Genomic DNA, 18538 nt, shown 5'->3' with positions numbered 1-18538 from the left:
GTAGCCGCGTTGGAGAATGTCATATCACCGTTAATGGGAAGAGGAGCATGGTCAATAGGCGTTGGAATTGAAAAGACATAAAAGACATCCATTTTTTCATCTACCTCCCGTCCGTCTAACATCTACCAGAAAGGAATTTTGAGTTTCATGGTCAAACACGCTGTACACACATTTGCACACACGCTGCTCGTCAAGTCCCGTATGCAACGCTGACCGAGCCGGTATAAGCGTATTCATACAACAAAGTATAATACAGGGGCGCTGTTCAGCCGCCGCATGCCATCGCCACGATGTTATGCCGCTTAATCAATTTTGATGGAGGCATAAATCTTCCGGACGAACCACCAGCTGGCGAAGTATCCGATCGATCCTATGATTGTCTATTAGCACAGTCGTAATGTAGAATTATTGTGGGCAGAAGCTTACCAGTGAGGATAAAGAATAGGAAGGAAATCAGTGCGCTGTAGCCAATATAGAGCACAGTTCCAGCCAAGTTGCTCAAGTTCAGCTTCGTAATGAGATACAAGAGGCAGTTCGCAAAGATGTAGCCACCGCTCATGCCAGCAGCGAGGAATGAACGCCACTGCCAGTTGTAGTTCTCGGCGCACAGGAGGAAGTAGACCATGAGAATGGTAACTGCGGCAGTGGTAACAATCATGAGGCCGTAAGAAAGGAAGAGGAAGCCAAACATGTAGTAAATGCGGCTGAACCAAACAGAGCTCATGATGAAATACAACTCGACAAAAATGGCACCAAAGGGGAGCAAGCCAACAATGAGCATGCTAGGGATCGGCCTCAGGTACGTGGTGACGGGGGGGATCTGGCGAGGAATCTGGTTGGTCCTGACCGGGGGCTCGAGAGCAGAGGCCCGGAATCCCATCCAGGAGCCAGCAAACGAAAGTGGCACAGAAAGAACGAACCAGATGGCTATAATAACCAGCATGGTAGTGAACGGCACGGCACCGGAGGACTCCTTCGCCCAGAGGAACAGGTCGAGGAAGAAGAATGCGCCGAAGACAATGCTCGGAACGAGTATGGGGGTAAGCGCAATGTTCATCTTCCACTTCTCACCCTGCATCGCCTTGTAGGTTCTAGCGGAAACGTAACCGCCGACAAAGCCCAGAATAGTGTAGAGCAAGAGAATGATCGTGCCGAGAGATCCGCGGTTAGAAGGTGACAAGAAACCAAGCAGAGCGAAGCAGATAGTGAAGCCAGTCATCACGAACAGCTGAACGCCGTTTCCGAGAAGGACCGACAAAAGCAGGGGGTGGGATGGGTTCCGGAAAACATCACCATGTACCAGCTTCCAGCCCGAGTCTTCCTGAACTCCATCCTCAAGTGCTGAAGTACCCGACAAATCGTCCAAGTTGATCTGATCCAGACGGTTATAGCGGGCGATGTCCTTCTTCAGTGCTCTGACCAGAATGGACATGACGGTAAGGATCAGGATTATGACAATGATGGCGGTGTCGATGAGCCAGAACCAGTGGATCTTGGGGTCAAAGACGTGCAAGTACTTGTCCCACCGAGTAGCCCAGGCCGTCTTGGACTCCTTCCAGAAGACAGAGTAAGAGAACTTGACCTCCTTCTCGCCACTATCCTCGTTGAAGATAATTGGCTCCATCTTGTTGTTGCAGTCTATAAGACCGGGGTAGGCTCTCGAACTGGGCTCAACAACAACACCGACGACGCGCAGCTGGGTCTCGTCGCCATTGACAGGGTGATACTCGATATGGATATCGTAGTGGTTGTTGAAAATGATGTTGCCTTGCTCGTCAGCGCCACCCATCAAGAACCCCGGGTTGTAAAAGGTCGTGTTGGTGAAATCGTCGTAAATCTCCTGGCCAGCGGGCAAGCCGTCCACGAGCCAGTTCAAGCTGTAGCCCTGCTCAATGCGGCGTCTAACAAATCCGACGGAAGCCGGGGGATATTTCTGAATGCAAAGAGGTTTGCAGACTTCGTCGTTCTTCATGCGAAGCTCGAACGGCGAGGTCATGATGCGATCTCCGAAGAGAATGCTGCCCAGACTTTCGGACACATATTCGGGAGCGGGCTCGGGCTCGCAAAACTTAAAACCCGGGTGGTAGTAGTCGTAGGAAACGACCGAGTGCAATCGCGAGTCGGAGGGCGCGGCAACGGGCTTAATGCTGTTGACATAAAGGGGAACGACGTCGCCCTTCTTGTAAGACGTCGGCGCAACACCTGGAAGGTAGAAGGCGGAAGCCAGCTGCGGGATAGCCAGCAGCGAGGCCACGAGCGCCGATGAAGGCGCCATATCCCGTAATTGCATGGCAGCAAGATACTATGGCTCTGTTTGAATTATCTAGAATTAGTCTCGAGACTTTGCGATACAGCAGCGTTGTTAAAAGGACAGAAGCATGAAACACGAAACCGATGGGAATAGCTCCATACGTAGTAGTTCGCGATTACGTACCCTTGATCAGTTACACAAAGCGGCTTAGAGCCGGTGGATCTTCTTGGTTCGATCCGCTCCAGACAAGGGAAGCTCAGAGTAGCTGAGAAAAAACACACGAAGCGCTCGCGGTCGTAGTTGTTAAAGCAGAAATGCTTCAAGTTGGACAGATGGCCAATTGTCTCGGTGTCTGAGCCCAAGAGCTTCGTGTCGCCTTTCCTAGGAGCTCCTGCTGCCTCGAACAACTGTCCCAAATTCGGCTTAGTCACACTATCTGAGCTCCCTGTCGGAACATTGTCCTCCCGGTGTGCCGCCCGTGGCGCAGGGGGAAGAGGGAAACACTGATGGTGGGGCCTTAGAGCCGGGGCCCACGCACCCGCAGCTCCGGGTCCCGCACCTGCAGATCGTTTTTGCGATTGCAAAGAAAAATTTCCTGGGTCGCATCTTTGCTCCGTCGCGACTTCAAAATTCTTCGACCTGTCGCAGCCACTTTTCCAAGACCAACAATGGCTGCTCCAAGCACTCTGCCAGCTCTGCTGGACTCTCTGACACAGTCATTGACAACTTCACTCGACGCAGCACCAAAGGCTTCGATTACACCTCCGCAAAACGGCATCTCGCTGCTTGATGTCAAGAACGAGTTGCTCTTGTCCTATCTGCAAAACCTTGTCTTCCTTATTTTGCTCAAGCTGCGCAACGCAAAAAAGCAATCCAGTGGAGATGACAACTCAACAAAAACTACGGACGCGGTCGTCAGAAAGCTGGTCGAACTAAGACTCTACTTGGAGAAGGGTGTTCGTCCTGTTGAGGAGAAGCTGCGCTACCAGATTGAGAAGATCCTGCGCGCTGCAGACGATGCCGAGAGAAGCGCGCAAGCAGCCAAGGCCTCTAAGGGTGTCAACAGCGACGACTCAGACGCCTCAGACTCCGACGAGGAATCTGATGGTTCCGACGAATCTGACGAAGAAGAAGTCAAGGCCACCAACATGCAGGCCCGACCTGACGCTTTCGTCCGACCCGCTGCTGCCTCTGCTACTGTTGCCGCCGCCCAGAAGGATGGAGTCTACCGACCGCCGAGAATTGCCCCTACTGTCATGCCATCCGAAAGGCGTGAGAGATCCGACCGGCGCCCACACAAGTCCGCCGTCATGGACGAGTTCATCGAGACCGAAATGTCCACCGCCCCGTTGGCAGAACCTAGCATTGGCACAACCATTGTTTCTGGCGGTCGCAGGATGAAGACAGCAGCCGAGCGCAAGGACGAGGATGAGCGTCGGGAGTACGAAGAGACCAACTTCGTCCGTCTCGCCAAGCAGAGCAAGAAGGACAAGGCGAAGGAGGCGGCGAAGACTGGCCGCAGCGGCCGCATGCAGTTCGGCGGAGAAGAGTGGAGAGATCTCGGCGAGGGTGTGGATCGCATCAACAGACTCACTGCTCGCAAGAGTGGCGGCAGCACTCGCAACCTCCTCGACAAGAGCCGGAAGCGCGGCAGGGATACCACGGACGGACCACGGGGCAGCGGCCAGGGCGCCGAGATGGGCGAGCGGTTCCAGAAGCGTGTCAAGGTGTTGGAGGCAGGCAGACGGGACAGAGGCAAGCGATAGACGGACGGAGATACCCACGAAAATGCGCCGAGCAGTACGCAACAACAAAAAGGAGTTTTGCCGATGTTGGTCTCAAAAAAAGTGATTCAAAGCGGTTCGTCCAACTCAAAAAAGTTTTAGGTTTTTTTTTTCATTCATTGTTTGAGCATCAAGGTGTTTGGTATTGTAAGCCGAGAAACGGCTTTTGTGTTGGTGGTGAACTCTGGCTGAGAGGCGTCGTCGCGGAAGCAAATCCGACCGGCCAACAGGGGAAAAATGCCCCCAAATTTCCGGTCTAATTTAGGCCTAGACCATTCAACCATTCCGACATTTGTATGAAGTACACATGTAGTAGCAGCCATGGTGCCAGGTGCCACGCCGCGACGCCTGCATTGGGGGGTCTCAGGACGGCAGTCGGTGATCCATGGGATTAAGCAATGAAGCTCTGCCACGACTGGCAATTCGGCATAGATTTCCTCATGTTTACCAAGTGATGACACTGCTGTCTCTTGACAAATTTTCTGACTGGTTTTTAAAAGATAGTGGTTCATGCATCAGCAATGATCGATGATCTGGGCCAGGCTAACCCCGTATTCACATGCTCCAGGGCCGCGTTTCAATGGGCTCTCCTAGCGTTCTTGGTGACGTCAATAGCTCATAACCAGTGGGCCTGTTCGCCAGGCGTCTCAGTCCACGAACCGCGGGGGAAGAAGCTGCGGAAAGGTTACCTCAACGTAATGAGCAGCTCACATGCCAGTGAGCTTTCCAGAGCTCCCTAAGCTCCCTAGGCTCCTGTTTACCATTTCCCATTTTTCTGTTGAGCTTTATTTTTTTCCTACCCCTTGGTCAGGTTTTATAGAGAGTTTCATATCCCCTTTTCTCGTCTTGCTTCTTTCCTTTCACACCTCCAGAAGCAATACAATTGCTGTGCCACACATTTTTTTTAATCAAGCAACAAACAGGCGTTCGGGGCCTATCCGCCACAATGCCGTCCGAGTCTCGCATTGAGAATCCCTTCTTTCACCCTTTTCTTTTTCTGTTCCAGATATTCCAATGGTTCGCTGATAAGATTTTCTCGCCCACTCCTCCCGAACCGAGCACGCGTTTGAGCCGCCCCAAGGTTGCTGTAATTGGAGCTGGTATCACCGGTGTTACCTCTGCAGCGCATTGTATCGGCCATGGCTTTGATGTCGTCATATTCGAGGCTGGTGGCCGTGAAAACTTGGGAGGCATCTGGAGCGTGAGAAAACCGCCTGTGCTATAGCAATGAAGCCATGCTAACAGCATTCATAGAAAGTGAACAACTCGTCCAGCCTTCAGATTCACTCTATGATGTTTCGTTTCCATCCGTCTGTTAAGTGGGAGCGTGGTTACCCCGACAGGCAACAGATCCTTAGCCAAGTTAAACAGCTCTGGCATAAATACGGACTGGAGACTCGCACCAAGTTTAATACGCCCGTAGAGAAGGTCTACCAAGATGAAAAGGGTCGCTGGGTCGTCAACAATACTGCCAATGGCCACTTTGAAGGTGTCATTGCTGCAGTCGGCACCTGTGGCGAGCCTAAGATGCCCCAAATTCCTGGCATCGAAAAGTTCAAGGGCAACGTCTATCACTCTAGCCAGCTCACTGGGTATGAAGCCATAGATTCCCATCTTCGAGAAACGCGATCTAACAGCATCACAGAAAGAACGCCAAAGGAAAGAGAATGGTCGTTATTGGTGGCGGTGCAAGCGCCGTCGAGGCCTTGGAGTTTGCCGTGGACGAGGAAGCCGAGAAGACGTCAATTCTGTCCCGCAGTGACAAGTGGATCATTCCCCGTAACCCCATCGTAAACATACTGCTCTCCTTGAACATCCTTGGCCAGGAAACAAAACTCTCTTGGATCCCTGAGACTCTTCTCCGGAAGTTTTTCTATCGTGACTTGGCTGAGATCGCCCCGTACAGCAAGGGCATCTACATGGACACGCCAATGGTAAACAGCCATGTCATGGATACCATCCGATCTGGCCAAGCTGAGTGGATTCGTGGCGACATTGAGGACTTCACTGCCGATGGCGTTATTGTCAACAGGCGGGCCCAGGGTGTACCTAAAGGCGGCCCGGGCCGCAGGGAGGTTATCCCCGCAGACATGATCGTTATGGCGACTGGCTACAAGCGCCCCTCGCTCGACTTCCTACCCGAAGACTGCTTTACTGAGCCGTACACTCCGCCTAACTGGTACATCCAGACGTTCCCGCCTAACCATCCCTCTATTTCTGCAATTAATTGGTAAGTCTAGCCCCAATCCGGATGGTTCCTTGTCGACTAAAATGGCTGACGAAACAGCACCTATGTCGCTGCCATTGGTACCGTTGGTAACTGGCACATTGGTATCTACACTAGGATTCTCCTCATGTTCCTTATCGACCCCCTGGCTAGGCCGCACCCATTCTGGATGAAATCATGGATCGAGATGACGAAGCTCCTAAAGCATTACTCTCCCACTGGGGCTTTCGATTTCTTCACTTACCTTGAGCTTCTCTGGTGGTTCGCCTTCAGCGTCACCTTCAACCCTTTCCGATGGAAGTGGGCTTTCTTCGTCTTCTTTGGTCTGGGCTTTATGCTTCCGAAGCGAGTGGTTGAGATTGAGGCTCGTATCCGAAACGGCATGGGCTTCCACGAGGATGTTGGGCGAGACATCGGCCATAGCATTTAAGGGTCTTCTCAGCTCCTGTGCATAGTGACGGGAAAACGGCAATGCCGAATGGAATGATGGGTACGATTATGGTAAATTTGACATGACTGGAGAAATCCTTCGTTCGGTTGGCGCCTGCATGGTTCAGCTCCGTCCGACGACGCCGAAGCACCTCGTCATTAGAATGTCACATGTGTACAACAGCAGTTAGAGCCGCCAAGTTCTCGCAAAAGAATGACAAAAGCAAATAGTTCATTTGAATTCTGCAACTCCAATTGCACAGAATTCGACGAGGCTGCGTGGCGTGAAATGTGGTAACTTGGCGCCAATGTCGGAGGCTGAGATGCGGGGTCGTCCCGTGCCTTTGGCGTTCTGATCAGCACCTGAAGTCTGTCTCAACAAGATGCATTCATCCCGGAATCCGTTTCGCCGGTTGACCAAAGACAAATAATTGCAGATGGCGGCCGCGTTTCGCGCACCAGTGCCTCGAATGTTAACCACACTCGTATACTCTCTCGGGCTTTACACTGGATCAACGTCGCCGGCGCTAGACAATTAGCGCTATACTCCCGGTTAGGCCGATTCAGCCAACTCCTTGAGCGCCTCATTTCCCTTTGGGGACATGGTGCTGAACAATACTTCCTCCTTTGGCTTGGTATGTCTAACCATTCATTCTCCCCGCTGCGCATCCCATCCCCACCTAGTCTGTTGTGCTTACAGATGACTGGTTCTTTTTCTTTGGCCAAGTGGAGAAGATATAGTCAACCTGCATAGTGTTTCCCGCTCGGGGTCCATTAACCACACGACCTGGTTACTGGTTCCGAAGCTACACACCAACGTCTATCGTTTGCGTCCAATTTGCGGGGGAAACTGTTGACTTGACAGTGTCATCAAGTCTTGTTTAGCAGAATCCCAAAAAGCTTTACCGGGTTCAATAATGAGACAGCTCCCAGTTGACAAGATCCAACTACTCGTGGATGAGGTCATAGAAAACTGGTGTGAATGTTCACGTCCGAGAATATGTACAATTCCGATTAGTCGGGTCTCCAGCGTTGATAAACTAAAACATGATTCAGATTATCACACCCTTTCCTCTTTCTTCTGGCAAAGCTCACACATTTACCTTGAACCCTTCATTCTTCTGTGACAAGTGATAGGACACTCACATTGGTCGGTAGAACGAGCTCCGGTCAAGCCGTGATGAGCCTGCGCATATTCGCATTGCCATTCTTCGACGCGAGCAAGCATTGGCAAAACACGAAAGCGGACTCCGACACATGCATGTCGAGGCATATCGAGGCGTAGCTAAGGGTCGCTTCGGCCTGTGTCTCAAACATGACATGACGATCGCTATTGGACAGTGGTCATGGCTGCGGGATTCCTGCGAATGGGACGCCATGAACTCACAAGCTCGAGGAGATACACGAGCAAAGTACTGGGGCCAAGAGGCTTTCCAGCTCTCCCCGTTCTTCCTTAAAAGGCCATGGTTTGTTCCTCCATGTCATGTTGACGGAATCAGCAACCAAGCTCTATAAACAATGCTTGGATTCCGCAGAAATCCATTAAGTAGGTCCTCATCCAACTCCTTCAATTTCATACTTCACCTTCATCAAGACCACCGCTTAACATATTACCTATCCATGTAGGCCGAAGGAAGAAATCGACTTCCTCGGTTCACTCATTTCAATCAGAAAGATCTATCGACGACGTTGCTACCACCGCGGACTCGAGGACATCAGTCATGGCGACCTCCAGCCAAGCATCGTTGAACAAGCATATTATTAAGGAAGAGGCCAGGACCAATGGTTATGAGGTCAATGGAAATGACTCCGCGTCCATCTCCAGCAATGAGGCCGTTACCACCATCCAAAGCGCTTCCCAGTCGACAACCCAGTCATCACGGACGACAGTGTATGTCTCTGAGACGGCTCGTGTTGTCAGACGCAAGATCATCCGTGAGCTAGAGGATGTCACGACGACTTACTTTGAAAGAGTCGACCTCGAGGCATACCTGGAGTTCATTGGCGAGGAGCGTCTGCTTCATATGCCCCGCAAGGGCAGCCAGTGGGATCGTGTACTAAAGGAAGCCGAGTTCTTCGGTATCCAGCTGCACGAGTTCTCGCACTGCCTCAGGAAAATCATTCCCGAATGGTCAGATGTGCGCAACACTGCTCTGGCAAGTTGCTACATCCTTCTTGAGGTAAGACATTTTGTCCCTTATACCATTCTTAAGTTGACTGACGCCCTTTGACAGCTCGGCTGCGAGCAAGCTGAAGCTTTGGAGCCTACCTTTAACACATTTTATGAACTTGGTCTTCTACTGTCTCATTCTATCCAGCTTCATGACATGTTTACGGCAAGCGATGCCATTAAACATGATCTCAGCTGTGTGTTTGACAGTCTCGTCCGCTTAGTCGGCGATGTTGCCCTTTTCTACAGGCAACGTATCAACCGCATTTACAGCGGCTCCGTGACCATCGACTTCGACGCTGAGTTTGGCACTCAAATCGCTGAAATCTGGTCTCGGAAAGAGCACCTCTTCAATCACATGTGGGAATACAAGCTCCGCAGCAAAAGGTTGTCGCTTGATATCGCAACTCTACGGCAGCATCTTCTTCCTTCTCGAGAGTCTGTGAAGTCTTTTGTTTACGGACGTGTTGCCGACCGCAAACTTCGGGTTGAGGGCACTTGTGAATGGATAGAGCATGATCTTCATAGCTTCCTTCGCAGCGATGATGACATCTTTACCATTACTGGCAACGAAGGATGCGGTAAGAGCCTGCTTGCTGCCTGGGTAAGGGAAAGGCTCGAACGGCCTTTTGACCGACAGCAGTTTGAAACTATCTCGTTTACTTTCTGTGGGTGATCCCCATCATTCCTCTCGACTTGTTCCGGAAACTGACTTTTACCATCAGCAAGTGACATCCCCGAAGAAGCCTCGCCACTTGCCCTCCTCAAAAGTTTGCTTTCTCAGCTACTTGAGGTAAACGTCGGCGATGTGGCCTTGTTCGAAAGATTGGCTGTCATCTTTGACCGTCGACCACCTGGCGAGGACACTGTAAAGCTCGAAAGCGACCTGTGGGATGCGCTTAAGTTGAGCATTGACGCTATCAACAACAAGAAGACTAACCTAGTCATGATCATCGATGGCCTCGACGAAATCAATGGCGGTGCCCAGAAGGCAAGTGAATTGCACAAGAAGCTTCACGATGCCATCATCAAGCACAACAGAATCCAAGCCATTACTTTCTCCCGACCCATCTCTCATCTCGGAGGTAACCGCTGCAAGCACTTGGTCATCACCCCTGAACATGTTCGCGACGACATCGAGGTATTCCTCACCAGCAAGCTGAAGCGAATCACAGCCTTTGCATCCGAGAACGACCAGGCCAAGCGTGACCTCATCAACAAGCTTGCCGACCAAGCCAAAGGCTCTTTCCTGTTCGCCTATCTGGCAGTTAACCTTTTGTCCACTGGCCTCAATTTCAATACTTTTAAGGACACCATGGCTCACTGCAAGAGCGATGTCAAGGCTGTCATGGCAGAGCTCATTAAGAAGGTTAACATCAAGGAGGAATACGGCGAGAGCAAAACCTACAACCTGTTCATCTTCATGCTCGCCGCTCGTCGCCCTCTTACCACTGGCGAAATGACTGACCTCATGAGTATTTCGTTGTCTAAGCGAACCGTCTCTGCCAACGCTGATATTTGGCAACCTATTCGCAACACCCAGGGTCTCGTCGTTGTCCACCGCGGTACTCTGCGTTTCAAGCACTCAGTCGTCAGGAAGTATATCAACAGCCTCTGTGGAACTACACTGATGAGTGTCGAGGACTCTCATCGCCACCTTACTCTGGCTCTCATGCTCTTCGCCAAGACGAAGTTCACACAATCCTCCGAGCCAACTCTGGAGTGGCTTTCTGATGACCTTGTTCACGAGTGCCTTCACTCTCATCACATTGCAAGATACATGCTGCACAACTGGGTCTATCACTTCCGCATGTCATCCCTTCACGGCCAAAAGGATAAGCTCAGCCTCACCCCTGAGTTTAAGGAGGTGTTCCCTGACACCACCTTCTTCTCCTTGTTGGAGTGGTCTCACTGGCAGTCGCAGTTCAGCCTGAAGGAGACAATCGCGATGCAAGAACTGAGTCTTCGCATCCGATCCAGCTGCTTCGGCGAGAAGCACCGCTCATACCTTCAGAACCTTATCGTGCTGGGATCTCTTCATAGACGCACATCTGAACCCGTGTCCGCATCTGAGTTCTTCTACAAGGCTTCATGCGTTGGCCAGGTAATCCTCTACAAGTTCAGTCCTCTGGTAATTTCCTGCACAAACCTGTTCCTCACTTGCACGGAGAAGATTACCATCACCAAGCGGACGACTACTGTGACGTATCGCGAGGAGATGATCAGATTCATGATCGAGATTTGCAAGAACAAGAATGGCAAGCAAAGCGACGATGTTATCAAGTGGTACAAGGTTCTCGCAAAGCTCTACGTCGACATCAAGGAAGAGGAGACGGCGATGGAAATCTACAGAGAGCTTCACGTCATTGTCATCGCTCGCTTCGGCAAGGGATCCAAGATGGAATGCGAAATCGCGGAAGATGTTTCTGGTATGAGTGTTGTGCTCCAGTCGAAGCCTGGTAAGCCCAAAGGTTTCAAGCACGCCGGTCTTCTCTTTGATGCTGCTGAGGAGATGTCCCACACCGACATCCGCCGCATCAAGATCATTCTCACTCTGGCTCGCACATATGAGGCTGAGCACCAGTATGTCATGACTGAAAGGCTTTATGTCGGTCTCTGGCGGTCTATCTTGGAGGCTTGCCGTCTCAAGGCTACAGTGGAACTTCATCTTGAGAAGCTCAACATTGCCCTGGAGTACATTCAGTTCCTCAGGCGAATCAAGCGTACCGAAGAAGCCTGCAACATCATGGTCTGTCTCTGGGCTGAGTACGACAACTACAAATTCGAGTCCGAAACTCTTGTGATTCGCTTCAAGGAGCTCGCCATACTCGCAAAGTCTTTTGGTATCATCGACATCTCCATGTCCATCCTCAGCAAGGTCTGGGGTTACTTCAAGTCGAAGAAGACAATTGAGCATGAGGAGGCGATCTCCACCTCCGTCATCATCACCGAGGTCGTCGAAGAGATCACTGAGACAATCGTTGAGACCAAGACGACTACCACTGTTGTCGAGACTGTTACCAGAGAGGTCTGGGAGACTACATATGAGCGCTGCAAGACTGGAAAAGCCAGCAAGGGTTTCTTCAGCTCCTGCCTTGCCCTGATCAAGCTCTACTTGAAGCAGGAGAACTGGACTGAGGCAGAGACCATTCTCCGAAAGACTTTGGAAGTCACCTGGAAGGGTGTGTTGACCGCCGATGCCAAGTTGACTATCGAAGGAGAATTCATTTCGGAGCGCATCCTCGTGGCCAGACGCCTTGCTCTCTGCTACCACAAGCAGAGGCAGTTTACCAAGGCGGAGGAGATATACCTTCGCATCTTCAACGCGTGCTTCCACTCCCTCCATGTGGAGAACCACAGTGTTCTCGAGGCTGCTGTGACTCTGGTTGAGTTTTACGAGGAGTACCACCGCCATGAGAAGGTCATTGACATCTACAACAAGCTCCTGCAGCACTACCGCAAGCATCTCAAGCGGGACCACCAGCTCACGATTCAGACTCTCTACAAGCTTGCGGCTGTCTACCTCAAGCTTGGTCGGAACGAGGCCTACGAGTGCTACAGTGAGATTGTGTCCATCTATACCCATGACGGGTGCTGCCACGCTGGTGGCCTCGAGGCGGGTGTCATCGTTCTCAACCACTACTACCTCGAGAAGCGATGGGCCGAGCTGCAGAAGATTTGCACAACTCTGTGGACGACATTCATCCACCACCATCACGAGATCAAGTTCACTGAGGAAATGGTGGAAGTCATTTACCAGCGCTACCGCTACGTCTTGGAGTTCCATGCCAAGGTCGAGTTCACGGCTCTGTACAAATTGACGGTTGAATATCGTGAGACGGTAACCAAGGTCTTTGGTGTGTCTTCTGCCATCGTCCTCAAGGCCATGATCGCCCTTGCCGAGATTTGTGAAGGCTCTGAGACGCACTACCATGAGTCTATCACCATCTATGAGGAGGTCCTCACCAGGACCAAGACTACGACTACGGTCAGCGAGACAACTGTCCGCACGATGAAGAAGCGTCTGTCTAAGCTCTACGTGACCGTGATCACAACTGGCAAGGTGACAACCACCACAACCATCGAACGCGCCATCGCAATCGGCATTGAGATGTACGAGCAGCTCAGAATCGAGTACGGCTGGTGGCACGAGACTACGCTCTTGAAGCTCCGGGAGGTCACGCTTCTCTACAAGAAACTTGGCACCAAGGAGTCTCATTTCGCCATCGTCCAGATGCTGCAAGCCTCTGTCATTGAGATCATCACAACGGTCACCGTCTCCACGACGCTCCATGTTGCGGCCAAGACCTTAGCCGAGATCTACATTGCTGCCGGCATGGTGCGCCACGGTAACGACCTTCTCCGCCAGCTTCGCTATGTCCTTCTGTTCCCCGGCTTCGAGGGAGGAGAGAAGGATGTCACCATCAAGCTATCGCACAATGTTACCAAGGTGTCCCTCGTGTTCCTCATCTCGTTCGAGCAGGCCCTGCACATTGACGGTCCAGTGAAATACAACTTCTCCGAAATCATGGCCGACGTGCTCTTGGAGACGATTCTCTACGAGCAGTACATGTCTGTCATGTCCAGCTACACGGAGACCAGCAGCTTCGAGATTGTCGTCGAGCACGCTGCCCGTCTCCGCTTCGTCTGGGAGTCTCGCGGCCGCACCGGTTTCGTCAACGTCCTCGACAAGAAGCTCTTTGCCCTGTTCACATCAAGATACTCTAAGCATCTTGGAAACAATACGGCAAACAGCCAGGCTATCTCCGACTTCTATGTCGGTCTGCTTCGCGAGATTGGCGCGGGCATCGCATCCGAGAGGGACTCGATTGACTTCAGCTTCGTAACCTGCAAGGCCGCATACACGACCACCAAGAGGTTCATGAAGGAGAGAGAATTCTCCAGGGCCCATGAGGTGGCGAAATGCGCCTTTGGCTTTGCCAACTCCCAGCGCTTCTACCACTACAGCCGCAACAACGTTTGGGGTTACCGTCTGGCTGAGCTTCTGGCTGGCATCGGCGTGGATGGCTGGAAGTCTGCTGATGCGGGCGTGCGAGAGGCTTCGCTCGCCACGAGCAGAAACGTGCTGCAGCTTGTACTCTCGGCCCTGAGAGAGAGCAAGATCGAGTTCTCCAACATGCGGCCCGAGGATATCAAGAGTCTCATCTACCTTCTCGGCGAGCAGAAGAACTTTACGGAACTCGAGGTAAGTGGCCCAACAAAGTTTCCATGCGAAAGTTATACTGACGAATGTTTCCCTAGAACCTTCTCGTACTACTCTGGCAATCCAGAGAGGTCCAGCGCGGCTCTGGCTTGCCGGACAGAGTCCTCAACATCGGTTCTCTCCTGGTCGACGCCCACCTTTCTGCCGGGCATATCGACCAAGCCGTCACGCTCTGCGATACGCTCTATTACAACGTCCGCCAGTCCCGTGGCGGCCTGGACCCGCAAGCCCTCGAGCTCGCCAACCGCTTGTGCCATCTCCTTTGCCGCGCCAACCGCGTCCGCGAGGCGGCACGCGTGCACCAGGACGTCGTGTGCGACTTGGACGAGCATCTTCTCGCCACTCGCGGCGCAGACAAGGAAGAGCGCTTGCGCGTTGCTGCTGAAACCCACCTCGACGGCATGCGGAGGTGCGGCTGGGCTTCTCGCGGCGACAGCGTGAGAACTACCAAGGAGGTGTATGAACGACTCAAGGCCTACGGAAAATTGAACACGCCGCCTGTCGAGCAGTGGGCTCCTCTGAGCACGGCGGATGAGAAGAGGGAGGTGAACGCGGCCGCGACGTGGTCGATGGATTGGGAGCTCAAGGGGCAGATTGAGGCAGAGAAGCCCATCGTGAAGAAGAGGTACTCTGTTGCCTCGGCGAAGGAGAGATGGAGGTTTTGGAGCCACCAGAGCAGCACGGAGATGACTAATAATCAGTTGGTGTACTGAACGATGTAAAGATGGATGTTTGGATTATTGTTGGATTATTAATGACTGTTCGGGCACGTTATCCTTTTCTTTTCTTTTTTTCCATGTCTAGCTATCGCTCATACCTTGTTTTCTGAACGGATGATGCAAGAGTCTATGTCCTGTCTTATTTTTCTTGAGTCTACCACACACACATTCGTTCGAGTTTCATATGTACCACTCTCTGAACAAATTGTTATCCATTACTAGTTTGTGATTGTAAAAGTAAATGGATGTTCTTCGAAAGCTTGAACCTGTTCAGCGAGTAAGACGGTTCCAGAAACAAAGCACTCCGCAAAGAGCCCGTGAAACAATGCCGGCTAGCATGGGTAGATCCCGGTCATGGATTATTCTGGTAGCTTGAATCGGTAAGAAGATGGATGCAGGGTATGACACGTGGATAAAGCAGCAAAACGTCAAGATTCCTGTCGCAACGTGGCCAGCATTGCTCCATATCCAGTTGAAGAACTCGCAATATGACTCGCAATATGAAGTCAAGTGCCCACCACCATGTTCTTTCCACGTGTAGTTCGCTTCCACTCCTTCAAAGCTCCGGTGTGTATGACGCCAGAGTTTTAACTGCAAAGTGAGGTCATTAATCAGTACCCTGTCGAACCAGGATTTTGCGAAAAAAGAAAAGAATCAGGAAGAAACGTGAAGCAACCGGAGTGCACTCCGCCAACTCCAAGTCCTTGGAACAGCAGACCCACCCTACTCCCGGGGTCGTATCCCACTATTGTCCGTACGTCTAGCCACAGCACGTGACCGGATCAAGATCGGCGGATACCCAAGCCACTCATTTCTAAGCCGAAGATTCCAGAACGCAGCAACCGTCCGCTGTTCCAAACACAGGTGGGGTTGGGGGAGGAGCCGAGACCCCTAGAGTCCAATCCCACCCCGGCGCATACTGGCGGGGTCGCGCCTCAACGTGCAAGGTAAACGACCACGGAGCAGCAGCAGCAGCAGCAGCAGCAGCATCAACGGCATTTAGTGTGCAGAATCCAGCAAACAGCGAGCAGCAGCGAGTAGTGCAACGACTTTAGGCGACTTGCACACCACTCTGGCGCCACAAGGCTGAATCGCAGCGGCCGTTGTGCCCAACGCTTCCTTCCTCTCAGAGTAATGTTTCCCTGACTTACGATCTCGTGGCTTCTGTTGCGACCCCCCCCTCCGATCGATCCATCCATCCTTGCTACACCTCACGAGTGGAACTGTCTGTCGGATTCTACAACTGTGTCTTCCTCCTTGGGTAGTCCTGTCTCGCCTTCCTCGCTTGATCTGACGATCAACGGTATTTGGCTGCATTACTGCTAGTATTTGCACTTTTGCCAAGCTTGCGCTGTTGCATTTAGGCACTCCTCGCTACATTTCCTCGACCTTCCTCCCAACTGTCGAGTTGCTTCGCATATATATCGCGAGCATAGTATACCTGTCATCAATCGATCCGCCGAACGTATAGCTTCCAACCGTGAGAAAGGGGAATACCGTACACAATGTCAAGATCAATTCAGCTCAAGGAGGAGGGCAACCGCCACTTCCAGCAAGGCGATTATGCCGGCGCGGAGGCATTGTACTCCAAAGCGTAAGCCTGCTCCTTCCCCTCACAGCCTGGTCGCCCACCTGGCCGGCTGTCAACTGTCACCAGCCTAGGTAGACCATTTTGAATCAGATCGTTAACGCTGTCCTTCCAAATAGCATAATTGCCGATCCCAAGAACCCTGCCTTGTACACCAACCGCGCAATGGCGCGCCTCAAGCTAGAAATTTGGGACTCGGTCGTGTCTGACTGTGAATCTTGCCTGGGCCTCGCCCCAGATAACCTCAAGGCCTTTTACTATCTTTCCCAGGCACAGCTCGCCCTCAAGGACTACGAATCGGCTCTTTCCAATGCTCAACGTGCCCACCAACTCTGCGTGCAGACCGGCGACAAGTCACTGGCTGCTATTACCGCACAAGTCCTCCGCGCGAAGAAGGAGAGATGGGATTGGATGGAGAGACGGCGTACACGTGAGGCGCACCATTTGGAGAACGAGGTCATTGAGATGATGGAGAAAGAGCGCGCGCAGGCCATCGCCGACGCCATGGACGATGGTGAGAAGAAGGAAATCGAGGCCGAGTGGGACCAGAAGATTGAGTTGCTGAGGAAGACGTTTGAGACCAGCAGATCTGCGGAGGAGAAGAGGCGGGAGGTCCCTGAGTGGGCGATTGATGATATCAGCTTCGGCATTATGGTTGATCCCGTCATTGTGAGTTGCCCCCTTGCCACATTATCGGCTCAAGTTTGCTAACTCCTGTGTAGACTAAAACTGGCAAATCCTACGAGAGGGCTTCGATTATGGAGCACCTTCGACGACACCCCAGTGACCCCCTCACCCGAGAGCCTCTTCTGCCATCTGAGTTGAGGCCCAACTTGGGCCTCAAGCAAGCCTGCGAGGAATTCCTCGAGGAGAACGGCTGGGCGGTGGACTGGTAATTCTGTCCAGACGCCTTTTATTCTGTTCAAATCTGTTGTAACTATGACTGGGAGTTGCATAGCACGGCGTTACGGTGTTGGATGGGCAGTAATAGCCTTTGGGTTGGAAATTAGTCATAAACATGTTGGCTATTATAGAGTTTTTGAGAAATTCTACCTCTGGGCTCGCACAATCCATAACATAAACATGGCTGAGAAACAAAATCGAACCTTCTTGTAGGGTTTAAGCTACTCGAGTAAACTTACTTGGTCTTTCGGCCGATGGACCGGGCCCGATACCTACCACGTCCCTGGAACCTGGATTGACCAAGTTTTGATGGATCCACCGGCCCCACTAGAGCCGTCTGATCTGCAGAGAATTTTCTTCTTTCGGTCTTCGGAAGACAAGTACGTTTTGAGGCATGGAAAAGATTTCATTAAGAAGAAAAAGACCCCTACCAAAAATGCAAAAAATGCAAAAAAGGGAAAAAAGGGAAAAAAGAAACTGAGTGCCAATCGCTGACGGGAATTGAGCCCGACGTGGGGGTCGAACCCACAACCTTGAGATTAAGAGTCTCACGCTCTACCGATTGAGCTAGCCGGGCGACTGTACCCAGCTTGTTCTGGTGGTTGGACACAAGGGAAGGGTAAGTGCATTATGATGGTTGGAAAAGGTGGGCACGGGGAGTCTTTTTTGTGGCCCTGTGCCCTCCATCTTTCCTACTGTTTTCCTTCTTCCCCAAGCTTTAAGTACCTTGGTTTGCTTGCTACTAACTTGGCAACTGTTGGCGTTCTATGTGGTATACTGGCTAGCTGTTGTGTGTTCGGCTCGAGTTCATCCGCATATCTCCTACATCGATTACAACCTCGTGACTCGCCGGGGCTTGTCATTCGACACAAACCGCTCTTGAAAATGTGTGATTGAGTACGGATAACCCCAGTGTAACTTAAATAACCCAAATCAACGACTCCCAGACTACAGAAGGATTCTATCCACTTATTTCAGGAAACCAAGCCCAAAAATATGTGGTCCATGGTTGTGTCACCTATGCTAAACTTCGTCCACTTAAGACTGTTGGGCATAACGGGGATACCAAGAATTTGTTCAAGATTTCACCTACCACTAGTTTACGCTTCTAACGAGGCCGGTATAGATTTAGATGTATGCTACTTATGTAGACCATGTTTCAAATCAACAATTCATATAAAAAAAGCCTTTACTGAAAACATCAAAGATACAATACAAAAAGACCCAAGCTGGTAATTCTTCG

General features: G+C 51.6%; 5 protein-coding genes across 5 annotated transcripts; 4 read left to right on the top strand and 1 right to left on the bottom strand.

The window, feature by feature from the left end:
- Positions 1–302: 302 nt before the first annotated feature.
- CTRU02_214672 (endosomal integral membrane protein) lies at positions 303–2290 on the bottom strand (the record flags this gene model as incomplete). The annotated part of the gene is made up of 2 exons (XM_036727859.1): positions 303–370; positions 427–2290. 2 exons carry the CDS (start codon positions 2288–2290, stop codon positions 303–305), a joined length of 1932 nt encoding a protein of 643 aa, XP_036580388.1.
- A 629-nt stretch (positions 2291–2919) lies between these two features.
- CTRU02_214671 (u3 small nucleolar ribonucleoprotein) lies at positions 2920–4017 on the top strand (the record flags this gene model as incomplete). Its single annotated transcript, XM_036727858.1, has 1 exon — positions 2920–4017. The coding sequence occupies one exon, from the start codon at positions 2920–2922 to the stop codon at positions 4015–4017; it is 1098 nt and encodes a 365-aa protein (XP_036580387.1).
- Positions 4018–4981: 964 nt separating this feature from the next.
- Positions 4982–6692, top strand: CTRU02_214670 (Baeyer-Villiger monooxygenase 5; the record flags this gene model as incomplete). The annotated part of the gene is made up of 4 exons (XM_036727857.1): positions 4982–5236; positions 5290–5627; positions 5681–6265; positions 6323–6692. 4 exons carry the CDS (start codon positions 4982–4984, stop codon positions 6690–6692), a joined length of 1548 nt encoding a protein of 515 aa, XP_036580386.1.
- Positions 6693–8412: 1720 nt separating this feature from the next.
- On the top strand, positions 8413–14798 carry CTRU02_214669 (nacht domain protein; the record flags this gene model as incomplete). The annotated part of the gene is made up of 4 exons (XM_036727856.1): positions 8413–8871; positions 8926–9529; positions 9587–14067; positions 14124–14798. The coding sequence occupies 4 exons, from the start codon at positions 8413–8415 to the stop codon at positions 14796–14798; spliced, it is 6219 nt and encodes a 2072-aa protein (XP_036580385.1).
- Positions 14799–16309: 1511 nt separating this feature from the next.
- Positions 16310–17288, top strand: CTRU02_214668 (U-box domain-containing protein; the record flags this gene model as incomplete). The annotated part of the gene is made up of 3 exons (XM_036727855.1): positions 16310–16398; positions 16512–17061; positions 17115–17288. 3 exons carry the CDS (start codon positions 16310–16312, stop codon positions 17286–17288), a joined length of 813 nt encoding a protein of 270 aa, XP_036580384.1.
- Between the last annotated feature and the right edge of the window lie 1250 nt (positions 17289–18538).

Source organism: Colletotrichum truncatum (genome assembly GCF_014235925.2).
Source record: "Colletotrichum truncatum strain CMES1059 chromosome Unknown Contig_0011, whole genome shotgun sequence".
NCBI classification, from domain to species: Eukaryota; Fungi; Ascomycota; class Sordariomycetes; order Glomerellales; family Glomerellaceae; genus Colletotrichum; species Colletotrichum truncatum.
Note: the sequence above shows the minus strand (reverse complement) of the source record. Positions and strands in the feature narration are given on the sequence as shown.